The sequence below is a fragment of the Macadamia integrifolia genome, chromosome 11 (genome assembly GCF_013358625.1).
Source record: "Macadamia integrifolia cultivar HAES 741 chromosome 11, SCU_Mint_v3, whole genome shotgun sequence".
Classification (NCBI taxonomy): Eukaryota; Viridiplantae; Streptophyta; class Magnoliopsida; order Proteales; family Proteaceae; genus Macadamia; species Macadamia integrifolia.
The window spans coordinates 5,204,042-5,225,718 of NC_056567.1; the positions used below are offsets into that span (position 1 = coordinate 5,204,042).

General features: G+C 36.0%; 1 protein-coding gene across 1 annotated transcript; it reads right to left on the minus strand.

The window, feature by feature from the left end:
* Positions 1–1,747: 1,747 nt before the first annotated feature.
* Positions 1,748–17,509, minus strand: LOC122092718. The gene is made up of 11 exons (XM_042662960.1): positions 17,408–17,509; positions 15,468–15,737; positions 11,238–11,828; positions 7,653–9,029; positions 7,246–7,567; positions 6,834–7,089; positions 6,537–6,753; positions 5,415–5,779; positions 5,082–5,252; positions 4,546–4,625; positions 1,748–2,000 (listed from the first exon to the last, which is right to left on the minus strand). Exons 2-11 carry the CDS (start codon positions 15,543–15,545, stop codon positions 1,924–1,926), a joined length of 3,534 nt encoding a protein of 1,177 aa, XP_042518894.1. The 5' UTR covers positions 15,546–15,737; positions 17,408–17,509; the 3' UTR covers positions 1,748–1,923.
* Between the last annotated feature and the right edge of the window lie 4,168 nt (positions 17,510–21,677).

Here is a 21,677-nt window from a genome sequence, read left to right on the forward strand (position 1 = left end):
AATAGTACGGGTGGTTTTTTTTTTTTTTTTTTTTAAATGAAGGGATGGGGTGAGGGAAAGAGATATTAATGGGATATATTCTTTTTGGGAAAAAAGAATGCTGACTCTGGGCATGTGTAGGCCTAGACATACAAAAAGAGAGAGAGATATTCAATTATGGGTATCAAATATAGTATAAGTGTATAACTAATGGAATTGTCTAAATAATAGCTTTTCCTAATCTTATAACGTTCTTTTTATCGCTTCTTAATTAATCCTTAAAAGTTCTTTAAAATGCTATATGGTAGCTATCTTAAGGATTCTCACAATAGGCATGTAAGAATCCTACACTTAAAAGGATTTCTATTTTTGCCTTTCTAATTATTTCTGTTATTTCCAATTGCTTTTTATTTTTTATTTTATATAAAATTTCTTTCTAATTACTTCAATAATTTAATCGAGGAGATTTTTCCTTGGGTCATAGACATGGTTTTTTTTCCATGAGACTTTGTTTGATGGTACATGAGTACATGACTAGGGGTTGCAACTTGCCCCAGCCTGAGGTCAGTTATATCCAATCTTAGCAAAATTATGTTAAAATGCTTACTGTTAGGATTGAGAGATCTCCAAAAAGAGGTGATTTAGATTAAAAATATAACGAAAAAATTATATTCAAATATTAGAAAAAAATCAAAATAAATACTGAAGCAAAAGGGTTTTTTAACACACCCATCCATTCTCAAGAATATGAGAAAGAAAAGAATAAAGTAAGAGATAATACATAGGCTGCGTTTGGTAACATTTCTTGGCAAAAACAGAAATTTCAGTTTCTATGTCAAAATGTTATTTTATTTATTTTTTTGTTTGGAATAAAACTGGAATGACGGAATTACCTTTTGTCGTCCCGTAAAATTTTTTTCTTTTCACTTTTTGTTCCAAAAAAAAGAAAAAAGAAGCACACCATAAATGCACCGAACGCTTTATGCAGTTTTTTCGTTCCCATAGAACAAAAAAACTCCTGAAACATTTTTTTAGAACATTATTAAACGCAGTCAGAGATTTGAGAATGATTTGGGCAACCCCACGTCTAGTACCAAGGCTCTACGGGCTCTTGGATTTTCACTATTTCAATTGCTTTCCCTATGAAATAATCAAACCTTTATATTGGGTTACGGATTCGGCTTCTCTCCTTAGCGCCTATCGCCCAATTCTTGTCCATAGTTATCTAGACAAGTGACATGTGATAAGACGATGATCCAACGATTCTTGACACCTCATTCTCCAAACCTTTGTTAGCACCTTGTTTTCTATACTTTTCTCAAACCTTTGAATCATTGCCTTGCTATATGTCGCTCATTCAGGTAATTATAGGCCGATCTGGAGATGAGCCGGATCTTTAGATTTCAGGATTCACTACAATGTGATATTTCTTGTGGGAAAACACCTTACAAGGGTTAGTTATTTTTTCTTTGTGGACCATGTTTTGAGGGGTCGAATCAAAACGGTCAGATAGATTAGGATCGTCGGACGGATTGGATTCGACCTTGATCGATCGCCTTCATCGATCCCATTCTCGATACTGAGTTTCTCAAGCCTCGCTATGGGTTGAGCAGTTCAATAAGAAGAACATAACTTTGCGTCTAATCTTCGTTTTCTAAAGATAATAGAACCAAAACTTGGAGGTTGGGTTGAAGAGGAGTGAACAAGAGCATTGGAAAAGCCATTGTCAGATGAAACCATTGCGAAGCAGCAAAGAAGTAGAAACAAATTAGAAGGAAGAAAAAGAAGAGTGCTGTTTGGGATTGCTTTGATTTATATTGAACAGAGATACAACCCTGGCTTTGTATAAAGGTATTTCTTTCCATACTTCTCAGTAGCAAAATCCAATAATATGTAGGAGAGATGTCTTAGCAAATGTCTGCAATAGAAGAATTTTAGATAATTTCATAGATTCTTCTTTAATCTGGATGTATGCAGTAGCCTTAAAATACGTAGGCATTTTGAGCCACCAACTCTTATCCCTGCATTCAACAAGCACAACAAGCCTCATATCAGCACATGTTTTACAAGCTAATCAACGCAACTTAAGGAAAATTCTTCCCAAAATATTAAACACAAGAATATCTATGACAACAACAAGCCCAACTGATTGGGGTCGGCTACATGGATCCGAGCAAAAACAAATATTGTTAGAAAAAAAAAAAAAAAATCCTGCAAAACTACTCAACAATATCCCACCTAAATGAGGTCAGCCACATAGATCCTAACCCTCCAAACAGCTATATTCGAGGTCATCCTAGGGTCAAGACCTAAATTATGCACATCTTTCCTCACTATTTCTCCTAGGGATTTGTAGGCCTGCTCTGAGCTCTTTAGTTCCTTCAATCTGAAGATCACACCCCCGTACTGGTGCATGACCATGCCACCACAGACGACTTTCTTGGAGCTTATAATGTATCGAGACAACTCCCAAATCAGTCCTAATATGGTCATTCCTTACCATTTTCTTCCTAGTTTTTCTGCACATCCATCTCAACTTCCTCATCTCTGATACACTTAATTTCTCTGTATGACAAATTTTAACTGCCCAACATTCTGCCCCATACATCATAACTGGTCATACAATAGTCTTATATAATTTTCCTTTTAGATTTAAAGGAATACATTGATTACACAACACTTTGGATGTATCTCACCATTTTATCCATCCCACTTTAATTATCTGTGAAACATCATCATCTAGATCACATTCTTTAGATATTATTGACCCCAAATATCGAGAATAATCACTTTGCGGTATCTCTCTCTCAATTCTCAATTTCACATTTCATTATTCATCTAAGAGTCACTAAAGTTACATACCATTTACTCAATCTCTGTTCTACTTATCTTACAACCTCTACATTCCAACGTTGATCTCCATAAATCCAACTTGGTGTTAATCCCTGTTTTAAAAAATAATCACTTTGCAGTCTCTCTTTCTCTCTCTCTCTCTCTCTCTCTCAATTTCACCATTTCGTTTTCCATCTAAGACTAAGAGTCACTAAAGTTGCATACCATTTACTCAATCTCCATTCTACTTATCTTAAACATCTAGATTCCAAGGTTGATCTCCATAAATCCAACTTAGCGTTAATCCCTGTTTTTGTCTCTCCAGCATAAAAATATCATCGTCAAAAAGCATACACCACGGAACCTCTTCTTCAATGTTCCTAGTTAAATCATCCATGATAATTGCTGTTAAGTAGGGGCTTAAATCAAATCCTTTATGTAACCCAATTATGATTGAGAATTCACTATCTTGACCTCGCAAGGTTTTCACACTAGTCATTGAACCTTCATACATATCTTTACTTATTTCCCCATACTTAATACCTTTCTCTTCTCTAGTGCATACCAGATTAACTCTCTAGGTACTATTGTCATATGATTTTTCTAGGTCAATAAAGACCATATGGAGATCCTTCTTGCAAACTCTGAATCTTTCAATGAGCCTCAGTAAGTAAATAGCTTCTGTCATAGATCTACCTGGCATAAAACCAAACTGGTTCTCGAGATAGTAGTTTCTCTTCTCAGGTGGGCTTCAATAACCTTCTCCTATAAGAATTTCAAATCTAGTATATCAAATCTAGTACACAAAAGCCAGTATATCAAATCTAGTACATAAAAGCCAATATCATATTCCTTGCCAATATGAAGGATTCCAATTAATCTTTACAAGATACAACAGGAATATTGTTTCTTCATACCCTGAAATTGAAGTATTTTATTTTATATATATATATATATATATATAAGTTATTACAGGATTAACTATCTGGATTGCATGGTCACAATATTTATTTGGTTATATTTAGGAAACATAAACAGGTCCAAGAGTCTGAGATGAGGTCTGCTACCTTAGAATAAACATGTAAAGTTTAATACAGATATTTTATATATATCTAAACCTGCAATTCAGGTAGGAGTTCTAGTCCCAGCATGGCTGAGCTAGGAAGGGCTAATTGGGCCACCAAAGTGGCAGATCAGTTTGGGCTAAAATATTTTGGGCATGTAGACCCCAAGGTCCCTTACACACATATAAAATTTCAACGGAAGCAGAGTTTTCCATGTGGCAAAATAAATCTTTGAAAAATCAGGACTTTAGGAAACACAGTATTGATGAGTACCTATAGGCGTGCATGCCAGTACACGTGAGGGTATTTGATTGACTCACACTTTGAAATTTGGAGTGTGGGCATGTGGCTCATATGGACCATGTACTCCCTATCCAACAGTAGGAATAGCCACATCACCTGTCCATGGGGCACAATGACAGTTGGCAGCACAGGATCCTCTTTCCAAGTGGGTAGCGCAAATTTCCATATTCCTTAATGTAGGTAGATCAATCCAAAATTCAAGCTATAGGTTATACACCTTATATGCAACTAGTTCCCTATGAGACAAAATACTGTTGGGATGGTTTAAATTGTAGAACTAGATTCAAGGTTGCGTGAATAATTTGTTACACACTACAAATAAGATATCAGTAAGTTCCATCAAATTTTAAGAATTTGTTTAACTTACCACGTTTCAGCAACCCTGGAAGGCTCCTCCACTTCATCTTTGTAGTTTCAGCCAAATCATTGGTTTTGCCGTCTTTAGCTCTGATTTCCATTGGTCATTGGTCAAGCACTATTAGTTATTTGCAGTAAACCATCACTTAATATTTAGCTATTCTAATTATAGAAGATGTACCATGTATCCCATCCGAATGTCAATAAAAGCTGCAGACTATTCCAGAAACTAAAACTTTGGATCATGGTGACAACATGATCTGCAGCTCCTACTGAACAAGATGGCGAGGCCACTTAGCATGTTTGATTTGGTGGAACTGATCAACCAATTCAATGTGTCCAGTATATAGCCCTTCCAGAAAATACCTCTCTCAAGAATATTCCCATAATGCATTATTCTATAGTTGCCTACTTAAAAGAACTAGCATTTGAGGGTATATTTCAATTCACAACAAATCATTGATACCTTAAGCTACATACTTCCCAATAATCTTTGATCAGGTATAGACCAGTGTATGATTAAAAGCTCAATGTTGAACAACTCACATATATGTTGGTGCTGGTGCTGGTGCTGATGCTGATGCTGATGCATTTGGTTCCTTCCCCAGATGGAGTGAAGTGAAATGACTCGATAAATACTGCAGAGGTTTGGGATTGGGCAGGTCCATCAACGTTGCAGCACTTGAGGTATCCCAACTCATTGGAACTTCCAAATTCCTAGTGACCAGAAAGTAGAAAACATGATTTTTTGTCCATAATTACATTTTTTTACCATACAAAAATTAATTAAATATGTCTTGTTCTGTGCTCATATCATTACCTATTTTGCAATTAAATTGTTTGAAAAGTGCATGTTAAAGAGAATGATATTGTAATTACCCTTCAGAACATTTGAACTTGCAGCGTTTCATTTCGTCTACTTTATAATTTCCAAAGATGACATCCAGTCGCTTAGCAAGGTTTGGTATCTCTTGCAATGGTAAAATATCCCAAACTTTCAAGACTTGGATGTACTTGGAATTTTCTCTGAGAATATCAACAGTCCAAACAAGATTGAACCACTCATTAACCTTGTATACATTCAGCAGCTCAGAAGAAGTGCCATCCATTAAGTGGAGATTTTTCCACTTCTGGGGATTACGCCATCCACTTGCAAGCTTCATTAATAGAGAAAGCACTTCATTCTGAGTCTCAACCCTTCTTATTTTGACAATGGATTTCCAGAAATCATTGCTGAAGAGAACCTGTTGAACATTAGATTAATGCAACTTGTTATCAATTTGGAGTGAGATAGTGGAAGAGCTTATTACTAAAGATGGGAAAGAGGAAAAGGGGAAGACAGAAAAGAGCCGTTTTAGTGCACACCAAGAGAAATTCAACTTAAATGTTTAAAATTTTCAGTCCAAGAAATAAAATTCAAATTCTCATTAAACTCAGGTTGTGCAATTGCTTTTTCAAGCGACAGAATGTTATTTCGTATTGCAGTAAGCCTCTCTCTTCTCTGTCCTCAAGCACCACCTTACCTAAAGCTGCCTTCTCTCTAACCCTTCCCTTAAGTGAAGGCACATGGATGGGACTATATCCAGCAGAAAATTAAAATCTTAACAGCTTGGAAATACAAATATCTAAAGACAGAAGAGTTCTCTTAAGTTAATAAAATTTAAAAATAAAATGGTTGTGCATAAGGCTTAGGAATAATAAACATCTTAACAAAAACTGCAGGTTAATCAGTGAAATGGCTTCTCCTTTCCGCTGTTTTTCTATCTAAGACATGTACAAAATCTTATGGAGATGCGAATCATTAGCCAGGTAAGTTGCCATTTGATTATGCAAAATTCCTAAGATAAGGCAATATTTGAGTCAAAAACTTCCCTGTTTCTTTCATACTCAACAATAGGCTTTGTCCCATTTTCTTATCATGCATTGAGATTGGCTATTTAGACTTTGAATACTCTCTAGTAGGAAATAAAGAAATTTTCCCAATAAAGCCAGGCAACATACCTTCCACCTCGCTCCAGCAAACAGCAGAGAATCTGTGTTAAGTAACTTGTCGAATTCACCAAGTTCAACCAGACCAGCTATTATTGCTTCCTTCAAACTCTTTTCGTTATCAGCATTAAAAAAACATCCCCGGTCCTTTGCATCAAGGACTAGTTTCCTCCAAATGGAACCACTGTTGATTAAAGTTGGACCATTCCCCAATACCCAGAGGCAGTACCTGCAATGAAAGCAAACGAGACTCATAAAACCGCGAAAGAATTAAACATTATTAACAAGATATATCCTATGCCCACGTACCTTGCCCTGGTCAAAGCTACATTTGTACGTTGAAAATTGGCAAGGAAACCCACTAATCCTCTCCCATTAGACCTGACAGTAGAGATTATTATTACATCCTCCTCGCCTCCTTGAAACCCATCAACAGTTCGAATACTCACAGAGAAATATTTCAGTGTATTATAAGTGTTTCCAAGTTTCTCTTTAATTGCAAATACTTGTGCCTTGTATGGGGATATTACACCAACACTAAGGTCCTGCCTTGAAGCAAATGATGCTGTAACAGTGAAAAAAATGGATTATGTACATGTTTGTTAACATAGTATGTCCATATAAAAGGATGAACCATGAAGAAATTATTTTGTAATCATTAGGGAAAAACAAAAAATTCAGCTCAAAGACAAGTATACAAAGTACCAAAGGTGAAATATACCTTCAGAGAGGCTTTTAACAATTGCAGAAACCACTGCCACCTCCACCATGTTTTTCTTTCCATGCCCATCATTTTCCTCCCTTCCATAAGCAACATTTATAAAGGAATAGGGCCCATACATATTACCTTGAAGGAAGTGTTTTTCATGGATTTTTTCTTTGACATTTGGAGCATCCAAAATCTGCTTTCCATAGAACTCTATGTTTGGGAATAAGCTTATTGCTGGGTGCATTCTATACTGTATATTGAGAAGGTGCTTCTTGTGTCCCAATGATACCAACCTTTCAAACAGACTTCTTCCCAAATTAGCCTCCTCTGAAATCTAACAAATGGAAAGGTCCCAAATAAGAGAGAACTAAAGATAATCAGAAAACATAATTTAATGAAAAGAAAGGGGAAATTCCAACCTTGCTTTGAACCATTGCTGGCAGTTGCTGTTCGTCACCTATGAGAATGGCATGCCGGACACCAGGGAGTTGGAGGGGAATGGCCGATTCACATTCTTTAAGCTGTGCTGCTTCATCAATAACCAAAAGCTCCAATGGTTCGGTCCCATCTGTGTGCAACTTAGCTGAGCGTGTAGCTGTGCAGAAAATCAGGTAAGCATGTTGCAAACAGAAATTGCTGACTGAATGTTCATCCATAAACTCAGGAATAGAAAATTCTTCATGAACTGATTTGAGAATCTGAAGACACTGATTTCTTCTCATAAGTAGTATGATTGTATTTTTGCCACCAACTTTGGTCTTTAAATCTCCAGAATCAACAAAGACACGCTTCAGCTCTTCATCAGTAAGCGATCTATGTAACAGAGTTCCAAGAGATTCAAGCAAATGGAGAGCTTTAATCATGTCTTCTACTATGTTCACCGAAATGAAGGATGTAGGTAAGTGTTTACACAAAATAAAAACAAATAATTTGAGTTCTGTCCAAATATCAGTGAATCTTTCCTTGATGAACTCCTCAATTGTCAAAACATCTTTTTTTTCATCCTCCTGTCCTTCAGTTTTCTTTGTTTTTGAAAGATCCTCTGGTTTCAGGCAATTCAATTGTTTACTGTCTTGAGCAAGAATCTTATCTTGCAATATTTTTTTATTTCTTTCTTTTAAGTCCTTAATAATATTTTTCTTCCTTATTTCCTCGTTTTTTCCCTTTGACTTCTTAGAAATATCCACCTCTTTCCCTTTTTTGTTTTTGTCTTCTTTTTTCTCATTTTGAGAAGCATCCTGCTTTTCGTTCTTTTTCGCCTCCAAATAAGAATGATACTCTGTACTAGCATCTTCAAGCAAGCGTATCATGGAGTTTAGTTGATGGTTCCACCCTGAGAGTGGGGCAAAGCACTTTGCAAGTTCACGGGCACGATAAACCAAAAAAACATCATGAAGATCTTGGCGATCCTTAATCGTCAGTCTTGTCGCATTACCATATAACACTATATCTCCCAAGCCATATTTGTGATGCTGAAGCGACTCCCTAACCAACTTCAGGAGGCGTGATGTGACCTCCAGTAAGGCGATATTAGTCGGCGTACATGTGAGGGTTCTGCATTTCATTTTTAGAAGTACCCAGAGCAAAGTGCCAACTGTCTTTGTCTTCCCAGTACCTGGAGGGCCCCAAATAAGCTTCACTGAAGTCTTATGATTGCAACTCCTTGTAGCAATGGATCTTACCACTGCATCGGTCTGTGATTCATTGAGCTTGAAGGTTTGAAGATCTGGGAGAAGAGAATTTCCACTGATACTGTCATCTTGTGACAGTAAGCAGAGATCACAATCAACCCTGACCTGTCATTAAAAAGATGTAAACAAAATTAACAGTAAATTATAGCTTTTTAGTTCATAATAAGTGCAATACACGGGACTTTTCCTCAAAATCTCTTGAATAATGTCGCTTTCTACTTTTGATAAATTCAAAAGAAATTCATGGTCCAATGTAATTGTTGAGACTTGTTTTATTGCCAAGAGATATGTATTTCATTGAATGTTAGTTGGGGCTTTCAAAGTTCATTATAATACGCATGATGCAACTCCACAATAGACCTTCAACATCCATGAGTTAGCAATCTAATACTTCTTCTAAATTCTGACTAGTACTTGCCTGGAAAAAAATGAAGAACTGTTGAAACATGGCTAAGGTTTGTTTCAGTTCCAGCTATTAGTATAGTTTCAGTTCAAGCTTTTAGTGCGAACATGTGTGTGTGTGTGTGGACACTGTTCTATTATTTAGTTTTCAAATGGTATATCTAAGAGGCTTCTTTAGAGGAAAGAAGATTAAAATGTAATTCTTGGACAAGGTATTAGGAATTTGACTCAAGTTTCTTTTCAGGTTGGTCATGTATATCATGAAGCTAATGTGGTAGCTGATGCATTAGTGAATTTTGGTTGTGATCGCAGGAGTAATCAAGTTTTCAATAGTTAAGTTGACATGTCAATTGCAGCTCAGGATGTTGTTATTCTTTGTAATAGGGATGGCTTGTTTTGCTTTGATTGTGAGTGTCATCTTAATTCTTTTGAGTTAGGGGTGGCTGTTAGATTCCATTCAAGAGATAGATCAGGCATTAGTTGGATTGATTGAGGAATCTCCCTCTTTTTTAACAAAATCTTTTATTTGCTTGAAAGAATGGGGAAGTTGAAAAAGAACTTATTATTTAGATATTTAGATTCAAAAAAAGGATTAAAAACTTGAAAAACAAGGATTGGGTTAAGGCTGGATGTCTTGTATGCCCTCATTATTTTTAGCTCCTAATAAAATGGGCTAAGGCTACCTCAATAGCCCATTGAGGTAAGGTTATCTAAACTACCCAAATCTGCCATGTGGCGTATTGAATGAGGCCCAGATGTTGTGGAAGGATAGTCCCCAATGACCCTTGCCTTGTCAAGTTTCAGCCCAAATGGATATTGCGAAGTGGAAAATAAATCTTTGAAAAACTAGGGACTACTGGAGGTTGCATGGGCATTCAAGGGATGATAAATATAAGGATGCATGCCAATAAATGAGATGGTATTTATTGAATTAGGTTCTTAAGTTTGACATGTGGCTGATCTAAGCATAGACTTGTCTATCCAATGGTCAAAACATACTCTTCCCAGCCCCACTAATACCCACCCTTTATTTATATTTATATTTATTATTATTTCTTTATAAAATGCATGTACTAAACCAGCAGGGCCTATAGGAAAATGAACCTAGCCAATTACAAACCCTCTTCCTATTCTATTGCCAAGGTTGTGATGTATGGTCTTAAGAAATATCTAGGAATCTGTAAAAAAACACTATTAGCATTGAACAGAGTAGGGACTAGGTGTGGGTAAGGTTTCCAAGTGGAAATTGGAGAAATTTTGTTATGAAAAAAGAGGTTTCCTTGTGAAGAAAATAATTAGGTTGGAGAATCAAGGTTTCTAGAAGAATTAAATTTATGTTTAGGACTTTAAAGGACTATAGACAGGATCAAGACAGAGGGCTGATAAGGTTATATATCACAAATTTAAAGTTTTAATGACAAGGGTCATTATCTTCTGGTCTGAAATGAGAATTGGGTGGTTTATAGGATGTCATTAGGTTTCAAATAGATTAGAAGCCGTCTAATGTCAAAAACAGCACGCCAAATGGCAGAATAGTTGCAGAAATATGAACTTGAAGTAGAGACAGAAAAAAAGGGGGGGGGGGGGGGGGAGAAGAAGGCTATCAATGGTAAGATATAGAGCACTTCACAACACATAAAGCTCCAGGAATTTCTTTTGAAACAAAGCAATAAATAGACTTTTCTTTGTTAGCTGGCATAGGTATTAAGTGTTCCGCTTTAACTAAAATAGTGAAGTTTCATTGGAAAGATGGTATTTCTACTTGGTGTTCTGTTTGATCTTATTGTGATTTTATTGAAGAATAAATCTATAATGCTGTAGAAGTATGAAATAAGCCACACAAATGTGGAAAACTGCAAATGTGAACAAATTCATTAGGAACCATAGTAATAGAGTTAAGAGTTTTCTTACAGTGGAATCAGTGCACAAGACCTCTTTGATAAGGTCCAAGTTTCCCCCCTCCATATCTGGGTGCAGTGCTTTCCATATACGGATATATGTAGTCATGTTAATCAGATAAACAGCAAAAAGAGGTTCCCTCTTCTTCTGCAGTAGTTCTCTTCGTTCGAACACAATGGGTTTTGATGAAAGGACTTTGATGAAACAGTAGTCTTCATCTTCCTCTTCCTCTTCCTCTTCGTCCGCAAATTTTCCTGCTGTGACTAAAGCAAGAAGATATGATCTTCTAGGCCTGTTTAAATCGTCAATGCGTACAGGTCTTACATCTGACAAAGCAATGAGATCTCCTACTTGAGGCTCATAGAAATCTTTTTCATGCTTACGATCGCTCTCTTTTAAGACTTCAATGTTATAAAACAAATCTCGTGGTGGCTTATAATCTAGTTTATGTTCTTCAACATTAACTATTTGACATTTAGGTGTTGCTCGGGACAGGTTCATAATGCTCGAACACAGTTCAGCGTGTGTTTCCTCAATGAGGGGTGAAATGTATGATGTGAAGTAATCCTGTACTGACAAGAAAGTCTTTGGGATCTTCTTCACCTGTAAAATTATAAAACGAAAAAAAAATCCAAGAAGTCGTGAAAACAAAAACCCAATTTGCTTTTAGCCAACAATGGATAATAGTTAATCATTATACTTAAGAAGGGTAGAGAAGATTGAATAACAGCTATGTTTATGTTACCAAATTTTCACCTAGACTTCCCAAAAAAAAAAAAAAAAAAAAAAAAAAACCTAGACTAGAGGATATCCAAAATTGTATGAATTATGTTGGGAGGGAATAATATATAAATAAATAAGTGTAGCTTAGATGAGAATATCATCAAATGGGTGTGCATGTGTCTTTTGATAGAGGTGTGGAAGAGCTTAGAAATCTAGGGAATAACTTGTGTAACTAATTGTTTAATAAGATTAGGAACACAAAAAAAAATGTATGAATAAAAGAGAAGCATACTGGTTTCGATTATAAAATAAAGGTGATATGCAAAGCCATAATAACTATAGAAGAATAAAACTTTTGTGTCTTAATATGAAATTATGGGTGAGAGTAATTAAAATCCGCTTGAGACAAGAAACTAATATGGATAACCAGTTTTGTTTTTTACCAGGAAGATCAACTATAGAAGCTATTATTTGCTTAGGAGACTCATGGAAAATTTTATAAAACTTAAAAAGTGTCTCCAGATGGTCTTTATTGACTTAAAAAAAAAAAATTATGATAGATTCATCAGAAATTTAATTTCGCAATCGTTAGAGAACATATGTGTTTCAAGTAAATATGTGGACATCTATAGTAAAAGATAATAGTATGGTGATTAGTGTAAGAACTGTTATTTTTTTTTTTTGGGGGGGGGGGATACGGTAGTGAATTCCTAGGTACAATTAGATTACATCAAGGATCAGCTTTAAGTTCGCATTTGTTTGTTCTAATCATAGATGAGTTGACTAAAGATATTTAAGATCAAATCCTTTGGTGTATGCATTTTGCTGATGATATTATTTTAATAGTTTAAATAAAACATAGATAAATAAATGCCAAGTTGGAAAACCTTGGAAATAAAATGTTTCAAGATGAGTAGAACAAAAATAGAGTGTATGCGTAACTTTAGTTACATTAGGATAGCCAATGAGGTGGAGAAAATTGATGATATAGAATTACAGGAAAGTGAAAATTTTAGGTACTTAAGTTCAATTATAGTTAAATAAGGAAAAACAAAGAATATTGTTTCACAAAGAGTTAAAATAGGATGGATTAAGTGGAGGGATACTCTGAGAGTGTTGTGTGATCAACATATTCCTTTAAAACTTGGGGAAATTTTTTATATGATAGTTATATGACCATCAATGATGTACGGAACGAACGTTGGGAAATGAAGAAACAACATATAGATAAACTTAATGTAACTAAGATGAAGATGTTGAGATGGGTGAGTGGTAAAACTAGAAAGAGTCATTTGGTTCAGATTGAAACAGTTAAAAGCGTTAGAGGTATGCCGAAGATGACTCTAAGAGAAATGAGGAAAAATATGTATAGCTTAGGACTAATAATAAGTCTGGTTTTAAATAGGGCAGATCGGAGGGAAATGATCCATGTTACTTACCCCATTTACTTGGGGTAAGCTGAGTTGAGTTGCAACTATGATGATAATAGTGAAATGGATGGTTTTTAGTGGAGAAACTAGAAAAAAGTAATAATAACAACAGATTTTCTTATTGACACACTTTAAAGTGTCAAATGTTTTATAAATTTTCTTGTATTGGATAAAGTTTTCCTCCAAGGAAAACCATACATCTAACCATCATCAATACCTCCTATTTGACGAATAGTTGAAACTATGTACCCTTCACTCTTCCCCCATACCCATTCCAAATCCATCGGCACCACGTCTTGAAGGGATTCTCCTTCAAAGTGGGTGGTGGGAAACTGCCCCCCTCCCTTTTTTTTTTTTTCACTCTCTTTTTACAACACATTTTTTCTTTCAATAAAATATTGTAAGATCCTATCATTTCACTTGTGAGCTCTCGAGAAAAACATAATGGTAGAATCAATTTTAAATTATTTTGACAACCTTACTTTGCCCTTTAATTAAAGTCATTTCGAGAATAAGATAAGTGACAGTCAAAAGAAAGTTATATATATATATATATATATATTCTAAATACATATATAAATGTGTCATTCCAAATAATAAATGAAAAACATGGCGATTTAAATGTGGCTCCCATTGGACGCACTTGAGGTGGTGCATAAGTAATCATAGCAAAAGGCCATTCGAGCATCATTTGAGGTATCAGTAATAGTATAGGATCGCCTATATTAGGCAATTCGTATCAGTATCACTAGACACCAATCCCTTGTTGGTGAAATGGTATGGACGAAGAGTAAAAAGAGAGTTTTTTGGGAAAACTAGGGGCAAAACTTTTTGCTAGTATCTTATTGGTTTCCAAGGTGGCCAATACTCAAGCTGATATCAAGCATTGAGACATGATTTAGGGGAGTGAAATGATGCAGATTAGATGAATAAAAATCAAGAAGTAACTTGGAAGAAGTGGTGAGAAAAGAGATGGAGCTATTTGGCTTGACAAAAAAACACATTGTCTAAATATAATAATTACAATATAGATTAAAAGTATAATTCAACTCAACCAAACCAACCCCTTTTAATAGGGAGAAGGCTTAGTTGAGTTGAATTATACTGAGAAGAAATCTAAGGTGGTAATGGTTTAGTGTTGTGGTAAGAGCCACTGCTCATTTGTAGATGATGATGTCACCAAGAAAAATAATAACAAATCTCCAAGAAAGTATTTTAACAGAGAAAATAGTTTAGGGTAACACAAAAATGCCACTTCAAGATGGCTTTGTCATGTACTGCTGTACCTAGCTTGGCAAGCAATTATCTCATGTGATCAAAAAACTTTATGATACCAATTTGAAGAAGTGAATCCCATAAACTGACTTACTTGCTTACAAAGTTTGAAAACTAAGATTATATCAATTAACACCAAATTACATATGTAATCGTAACAATTCATCACACTCTTTGAACCGGTGTTTACAGTGGCCCATTATGGATCATATAACCCTTTTTAAGTGGTTCCGCTCTGCTCTAGGGGTCTATCTAGCAGTACATAGCCCTTTCTTTGTGACTTCACTCAAGCACAAAGTTGCCTTTTCTGTGTGAGGGTTGGGACCGATGATCAACTCTTGTGATGCTATTAATACGAACTTAAAAAAACTTAACCCCATAAATTAGCTTACAAGACGAGGAAACCTAAAATCATATCAATCCACACCAAACCATTTCCGTAACCAATGTAGGATCAACCTCCGTATAAGTGGTATGGATTATAACACTTTACAAGACAAACATAATATATACAACATTAAATTTAAATGCTTAAGCAACCACACTCATTAAACAAAAGACATGTAGAACACAGAATTCCTTTTATTGTTTGTATATGTGATCTTATACTCTTAGCTATTCCATTTCTAGAAGGTAAAGACTTTTGAACTTCATGAATTCAGAATGCTTGTGAAAAATGAAAATAAATAGAAATTAAAATCTACAAAGCATCAAGTGGAAATATATAACTTGTGTGTGTGTGTGTGTGTGTGTGTGTGTGAGAGAGAGAGAGAGAGAGGTGTATCAGAATGGTCATGCATGTACCATAGAATACCTTAGCTTTGAGGAGTTGGTCGTTGAGTACATCTCTAAGAGACCATGAGAAGACCAAATCCACCAGACCTGAAGCCATTTTAGGCTCACTGTGTCAACCAGTAGCAGAGGCAGTAGAGAACTGGGGATGAAATCTTTTCCACTTCCTTGTCTCAGTGGCGTCTCAGGGTCTAAGAAAGAAGAAACTGAAGAGGCCGAAGGGATGGAAGAGCAAAGGGTAACGTGAACTTAAATCCACCATGGAAATTGGAATGCCATTATTTCTCAAGTCCTGCACAACATACGAGGAAGAAGAATTCATTGTTAAAATAAATGGCAAGCAACACAAATTACTATGACCAATGGGAGGATAGATTTCCATCCTCCCAAAAATTCATGCTACTTTAATTTGGAAAAGACCATAAATAACTTTGTTACCTTATAATAAACCAAGAAACCGTTTGTCTAGAAACAGCAGAAATGGTTTTTCACGTTTCTAGAAACAAAAACCGATTTTTTGGTGTTTGATAAATCTATTTCTCGAAACGTTTTTTACAAACATAATGCTACTAAAAGACCCAATAGTATCATTGGATGTCCAAAAGGGAGAGAGGGTTCGGTTGACTTTTTTTAGGTTTAAATAGTTGAGAGATTTATTGGGCACAACAATCTTTTTTTTTTTTTTCTCTCAAATTCGTTTCTAGAGAAAGACGTAAATTTTGATTTATGTTTCTAAAAACTGGAGAAATGGAACAACTTTATCAAATGTTTTTTAGGTTGTTTTTCGATTTCTCGGAACAAGAAAATGCAGAAACGACAGAAACGGAACATTATCAAACAGTGTCCAAGTATTAGTATGGTTAGGGCTAGGGGTGTCAAAATTCAATCCAAATTGGATGGATCGAAATCAACCAGTTCCTCAACCCAGATCGAATTGAATTCTTATGGGCTGACTTTCGTTCATAAGAGTTCAATTCGATGGGCTGACTTTTATAAGACCTGTACAGAATAAAAAAAAGGTTTTTATAATTCAATTTTTCTTTCAACAACAACAATAATATCCAAAACTTTATCTCAACTTAATAAGGTCCGCTATATGGAGATTCCAAGTAAGGACGACTATAAGGATCTATGAAAAAAGATTGATGGGTTATGACTAATTATAATAAGTGTCAACTATCAACTGATCCTTTCTTTATATACTGAAAAGCAAAAACTAAACATAATCATATAATATCTCGTTCCGCCAACTTGATACAAATCTGAAATCAAATTGGACAAAAACTAGTCATTTTTTATTGGGCCGGCTGTGATTTGGACCAATCGAGGCCAAAGACCAGTTCGGCCTAATTGAAACTAGACCAAATCGACAAATTAACACCCCTAAGTATTGTGAACGCCTTTTGGAGAGAAGTTTAGATGGAAAGTTATAAAAGGATCACCTCCAATTAGTGGGCCGTCCAATTAGTCATCCTACAATTGAGCGGACCTGGGGATGCGCACTTATGTGTTGGGATGCATGTTCCATTCCGTTCAGCTGTTGGATGGCTAATTGGGACTAATTGGATGACATGCTTATTGGGTTCTCTCTCTCTCCTCAACAAGGATGGTATCAGTATGGGATAGGCTTGGAAAATATAATACATGCAATAACAATAAATTCAATTTTGTCCGAACTTAATGGGATCGACTACATGGATCTATATGTACAAAAACAAAATAAGAAAAGTGAAATTAACAAAGCATCCAGATTGCTATTAAAACTTGTTCATTCATCAGATCAAAACATCATAAGCAGCTCTATTTAATATTCTAAGAGAAAGAAAGTTGTATTCAAATAAGAAGAGAAGAGGGCCTCGTACGTAGAGGCCAGTCCATGCATGATCAAACTACTAAACTGTAAAGAAAAGGTGAAAATGGCAAACATGAAATGTGTAAAGCTCTTAGGCTGTGTTTGCTTACCTTGTTAGGTGAATGAAGCCTTCTCTATCTCCTCTCAACTTTCTTTAGCTCCTTCCACCATGCATGCATTAAACATAAGTAGAGAACATTTTTCAGTCTCACACTACACTTTGTATCCAAAAAATATAGAGGGAGAAAGAAACAGATTTCTTAGCTCCAAAGGAAGAGGAAGGAAGAAAAAAGAGAAGAGAACCTGGTAGTAAAGTGAAGGCCAAGGAAAGGAAAGCTATACCATTACTGATTCATTAGAAACAGGGACAGCATTTATCTTCTCCTCTTTTATTCACTTTTTATCTGTCTATCACTGTAATATATCGAATCTGATTAGGTGGGCCGGTTAACCCAAACCCATTTGTATTGTATTTGAGATTAGGGGTGTCAATTCCAGGCCCGACAGAGCCTAACACGTTTATGGCCAGACCTAGACTGGCCTGATTAATAAAGCCTAACACGTTTATAAATAGGTAGTACACGGTGCAGCCGCCTAGCCCGACAGGAGCCCGACTGGCTGGACACATTTACAAGCCCGACTTGAACCAACTCATTTAAACCCGACCTAGCCCGACCCCTTCAATACTACTTGTATTTTTTTTAATACTATTTGTATTTAGTGCTAAGGCTATGTGATATGTATAGTTCAGATAGTGGTGATTGTTATCTGAACATTCATATTTTTGAAGCATAGTTTAATTGATTTAAACTTGCTCAACTTGGGTTGTGTAAGTATATTTAATTGATTTGAGTTCTGCTGGGTTAAAGACCGAGTACCTTAGTAACTTAGTTACTTCCATCTTTGGCTTAATCCATTTTAACTATGAGATCTTTCTTTGTTATGCACATCTTTGCCTCATTTTATTGGTATTCCTTTCAAGCACATTTAAAAGATCAATTTTAAAGAAGACCCGTTTAAAGTCCGTTTAAAGTTAAATAGGTCAATAGCCCGGTTAAGGCCCAGTTAAGGCCCGTTAATGGCAGCTCTTTTAAAGTCCGAGATCGATCGGCCTGATTATTAACCGTACCATGTCCACGCTAGCTAAGCCCATTTAGTTAAATAGGCGTTCACGGTGCAGCCTTAGAAATTGGTCAAGCCCGATTAGGCCTGACTGAGACCGACCTGGCTCGACCGATTGACACCCATATTTGAAATATTTATTTTCAAATGCCGGTGAAGGTGGAGTCTCTTTAATTTGTGGGAAAATTTTTGATTGCTACTGCTGCTACCAGAACAGGGAAATGGAATCCTAGGGAAAGAGGTCGAATTTTCCTACCTGCCCCGGGATTTCATTTCGCATTTTCCCTGATTTGTACGGAGTAGCAAGATTTTTTTTTTTTTTTTTTTGAGAGGGAGAGAGAGGGAAGCTCTGGTTGCTGGGCTAGTCAGGGAATCTCAGGCTAACCAGGTGGTAGTGGGTCGGGTTTTAACTTCAATTGGGTCATTGGGTCAAGTCAGCAACTGAAGTGGGTACCAGACGTCGTACATTAGTCCAGATCAGATGGAGTTTCTCTACGGTGCGGCAAGTGTGGCAGTGAACATCCGACAGCCTGGAGCATCTTTGAATGCAAACCCATGTGTAGAAGTCCATGCCCAGGGTGCTCCAGGCTGTTGGATGTGCACCGTAGAGGAGCCAGATCCATCTGGATCCCATCCCTGAAGGTAACCACCCCACCCTATATCACACTCCGTGGATAGTGTAAGATGGGTTTGGGGTGGTTACCTGCAGGGGAGAGGAAGCACCAATAATGAGAGTGTTACGTGTTTAATGTGTTCACACCATGAGATTGTGGTCCTATTGTTCATGAAATCAATTAATTCTTCCTGAAATGTTAAAATGGAACTAGAACTGATCTAGAGAGAGAGAGAGAGAGATGTTAATGGTATATTTCACATTATATCATAGGGTGGATGGTGGCAGTAAGGTTATTCTGCCAAGTTATCTCTTGAAAGTGGAAATAAAAAATTCCACTTATGCGGCTTGGCTATACTTCATTGTGAAAGGTGGAAATTCCACCCTTGTTGATTCTTCCGGATGTTATTGGCCTCTGACTATGACACTGATTACCGTGAAAAATTGGAGAGTACCTTGAGTGCTGTTTGGGATTGCTTTGATCTATATTTTGAACAGAGATGCAACCCTAGCTTCAAGAAATGCAACACCAGTAGGATTCTACAAAGTAAAAGAAATATACAAAAAAAATAAATGGGACAGTGTTCTCTCTCCGTAGAGTCCACACACAGGGGGGGTTGGGCATGGTGATCATTGCGTAGCCCCTGTGTCCGTGGTGCTGGGGCCTCTTACAGACATAAAACTTTGTCCCGATTTATATATATACTACAGTGTTTCTTTCCATCTTATCATTAGCAAAATCCTATAAAATAGGAGAACCGTCCATTAAAAACTTAAAATTATGGGAGTGTGACAAGTTAAGAATTTCTCTTTAACTTACAACATTTTAGAATCCCTGTATGGCTCCTCCTTGGCTTCACCTTTGTAGTCTCATCCAAATAGTTGGTTTAGTCTACAGAGCTGATTTCCATTGGTCAAGAATTATCAGTTATCTGTAGTAAACCATAAAATTGATCTTTAGCTATTTTAACCATAGAAGATGTACCATGTGACCAAACTGAACAGAAATAAAAGCCACCTGACTATTGTCCAAAAAACTATTTAGTTTGGACTATGATGATGACATAATCTGCAGCTCTTATTGAACAAGATGACTAGGCTACTCAGCATAATTGAGTTGATGAACTGATCAACCAGTTTCCAGAGAAGACCTCTCAATAATATTATTGTGTAGTTGCCTACTGAAGAACTAGTATTTGAGGCCATATTTCAATTCAAAACAAAATCATAGACAACTTAATCTACTTATTTCCCAATAATCTTCAAAAAATATAGATCAAAATATGAAAATTCATTAAAGTAAAATAACTCTCCCATTTTCTGGTGCTGATGCATTTGGTTCCTTCCCTTGATGGAGTGTAGCGAAAGGACTTGACAAAGTTGCAGCACTAGAGATTTCTCAACTCATTGGGACTTCAAACTCCCTAGTGAACCAAAGTAAAAGAACATGAGATTTTAGTCCATATAACATTCAAAGATAGTGGAATTATACAAAAACTTATTAAAATAAGGTCACACCATATGAACATTATTTTGATCTGCCCATATCATAGACATATCTATAACATGTAATTAATTACTTTTCAGAACATTTGAATTGCCGCGGTAAATATCGTCTACTTTATAATTCCCAAAGGAAACATCCAATCGCTTTGGCAGTTCTGGTATCTCTTGCAATGGTAACATATCCCAAACTTTCAAGACTTAGATGTACTGGAAATTTTCACTGAGAATATCAACATTCCAGACAAGAATGAACAACTTATCAACTTTGTACACTTACAGCAGCTCAGAAGAAATACCATCCATTAGGAAGTATAGATCTTCTTGCTTCTGGGGATGATACCATCCACTTGCAATCTTCATAAGTTAGAGCAATCACTTCTTTCCAAGCCTCAATACTTCTTATTTTAGTCATGGATTTCCATGTAGCCGAACCCATTAAGTTGGGATAAGGTTGAGCTGTAAGATTTCCTATTAGGTGGGCTAGCATGGTCAAAGATTTGTTTCCAAAACCGGTTTAGTGGTGTTGACTAAAGATGGAGTAAGCAGAAAGAATCCAATATTATTGGTAAGTGATCTCTATGGAGATATTGGATTCTATTAGTACACCTTAATGGTATGAAATATTTATTTCTATGTGTGGACCTAAGGTATTGTTTCTTTAATGGGGAGGAAACCCTAATTTTATTGCAGGGTTGGTCCCTACCCTCACCCCTATATATAGTTATCACTGACCCATTAAGTGAAACTAACAATCAAAAGCATAAGGGAAAGAGGGTAGACCAGACCAACATTGATCGTGTTATACAAGGAGCATACAAGAAGACATTGAGGAGTTCTTATTCTTCAACCATCGATTCAGGTATGCCTAAAACATATATTTTATAGTGTTTGTCGTGCATGCTTATCGATCTTCATAAATCGTTCTGGATATGTTTTTCTATCAATGGTATCAGAGCCTCGTTCATGAAAAATCGATCGGCTGTACCACCAGTAATAAACATCAATTTTTTTTTCTCGAGTCGTTTTGTTTTGAAGAAATAAGAAAAATAATATATTATTACTAAAGGATAAAACTTACAAAGTTTTATTTAAAAAAAAAAAAAAGTGACAATGAAAAAATGCCAGTACGCGTTTTTTTT

What these genes read in the sequence shown, in the direction of transcription:
- LOC122092718 (XM_042662960.1), bottom strand. Translation starts at nt 15,545, where the DNA reads ATGGCTTCAGGTCTGGTGGATTTGGTCTTCTCATGGTCTCTTAGAGAT. An exon ending in GTAGCTTTGACCAGGGCAAG is followed by an intron (nt 6,754 to 6,833) that starts GTACGTGGGCAT and finishes CTTTCATTGCAG; the next exon opens with GTACTGCCTCTGGGTATTGG. An exon ending in AAGTTCAAATGTTCTGAAGG is followed by an intron (nt 5,253 to 5,414) that starts GTAATTACAATA and finishes TCTGGTCACTAG; the next exon opens with GAATTTGGAAGTTCCAATGA.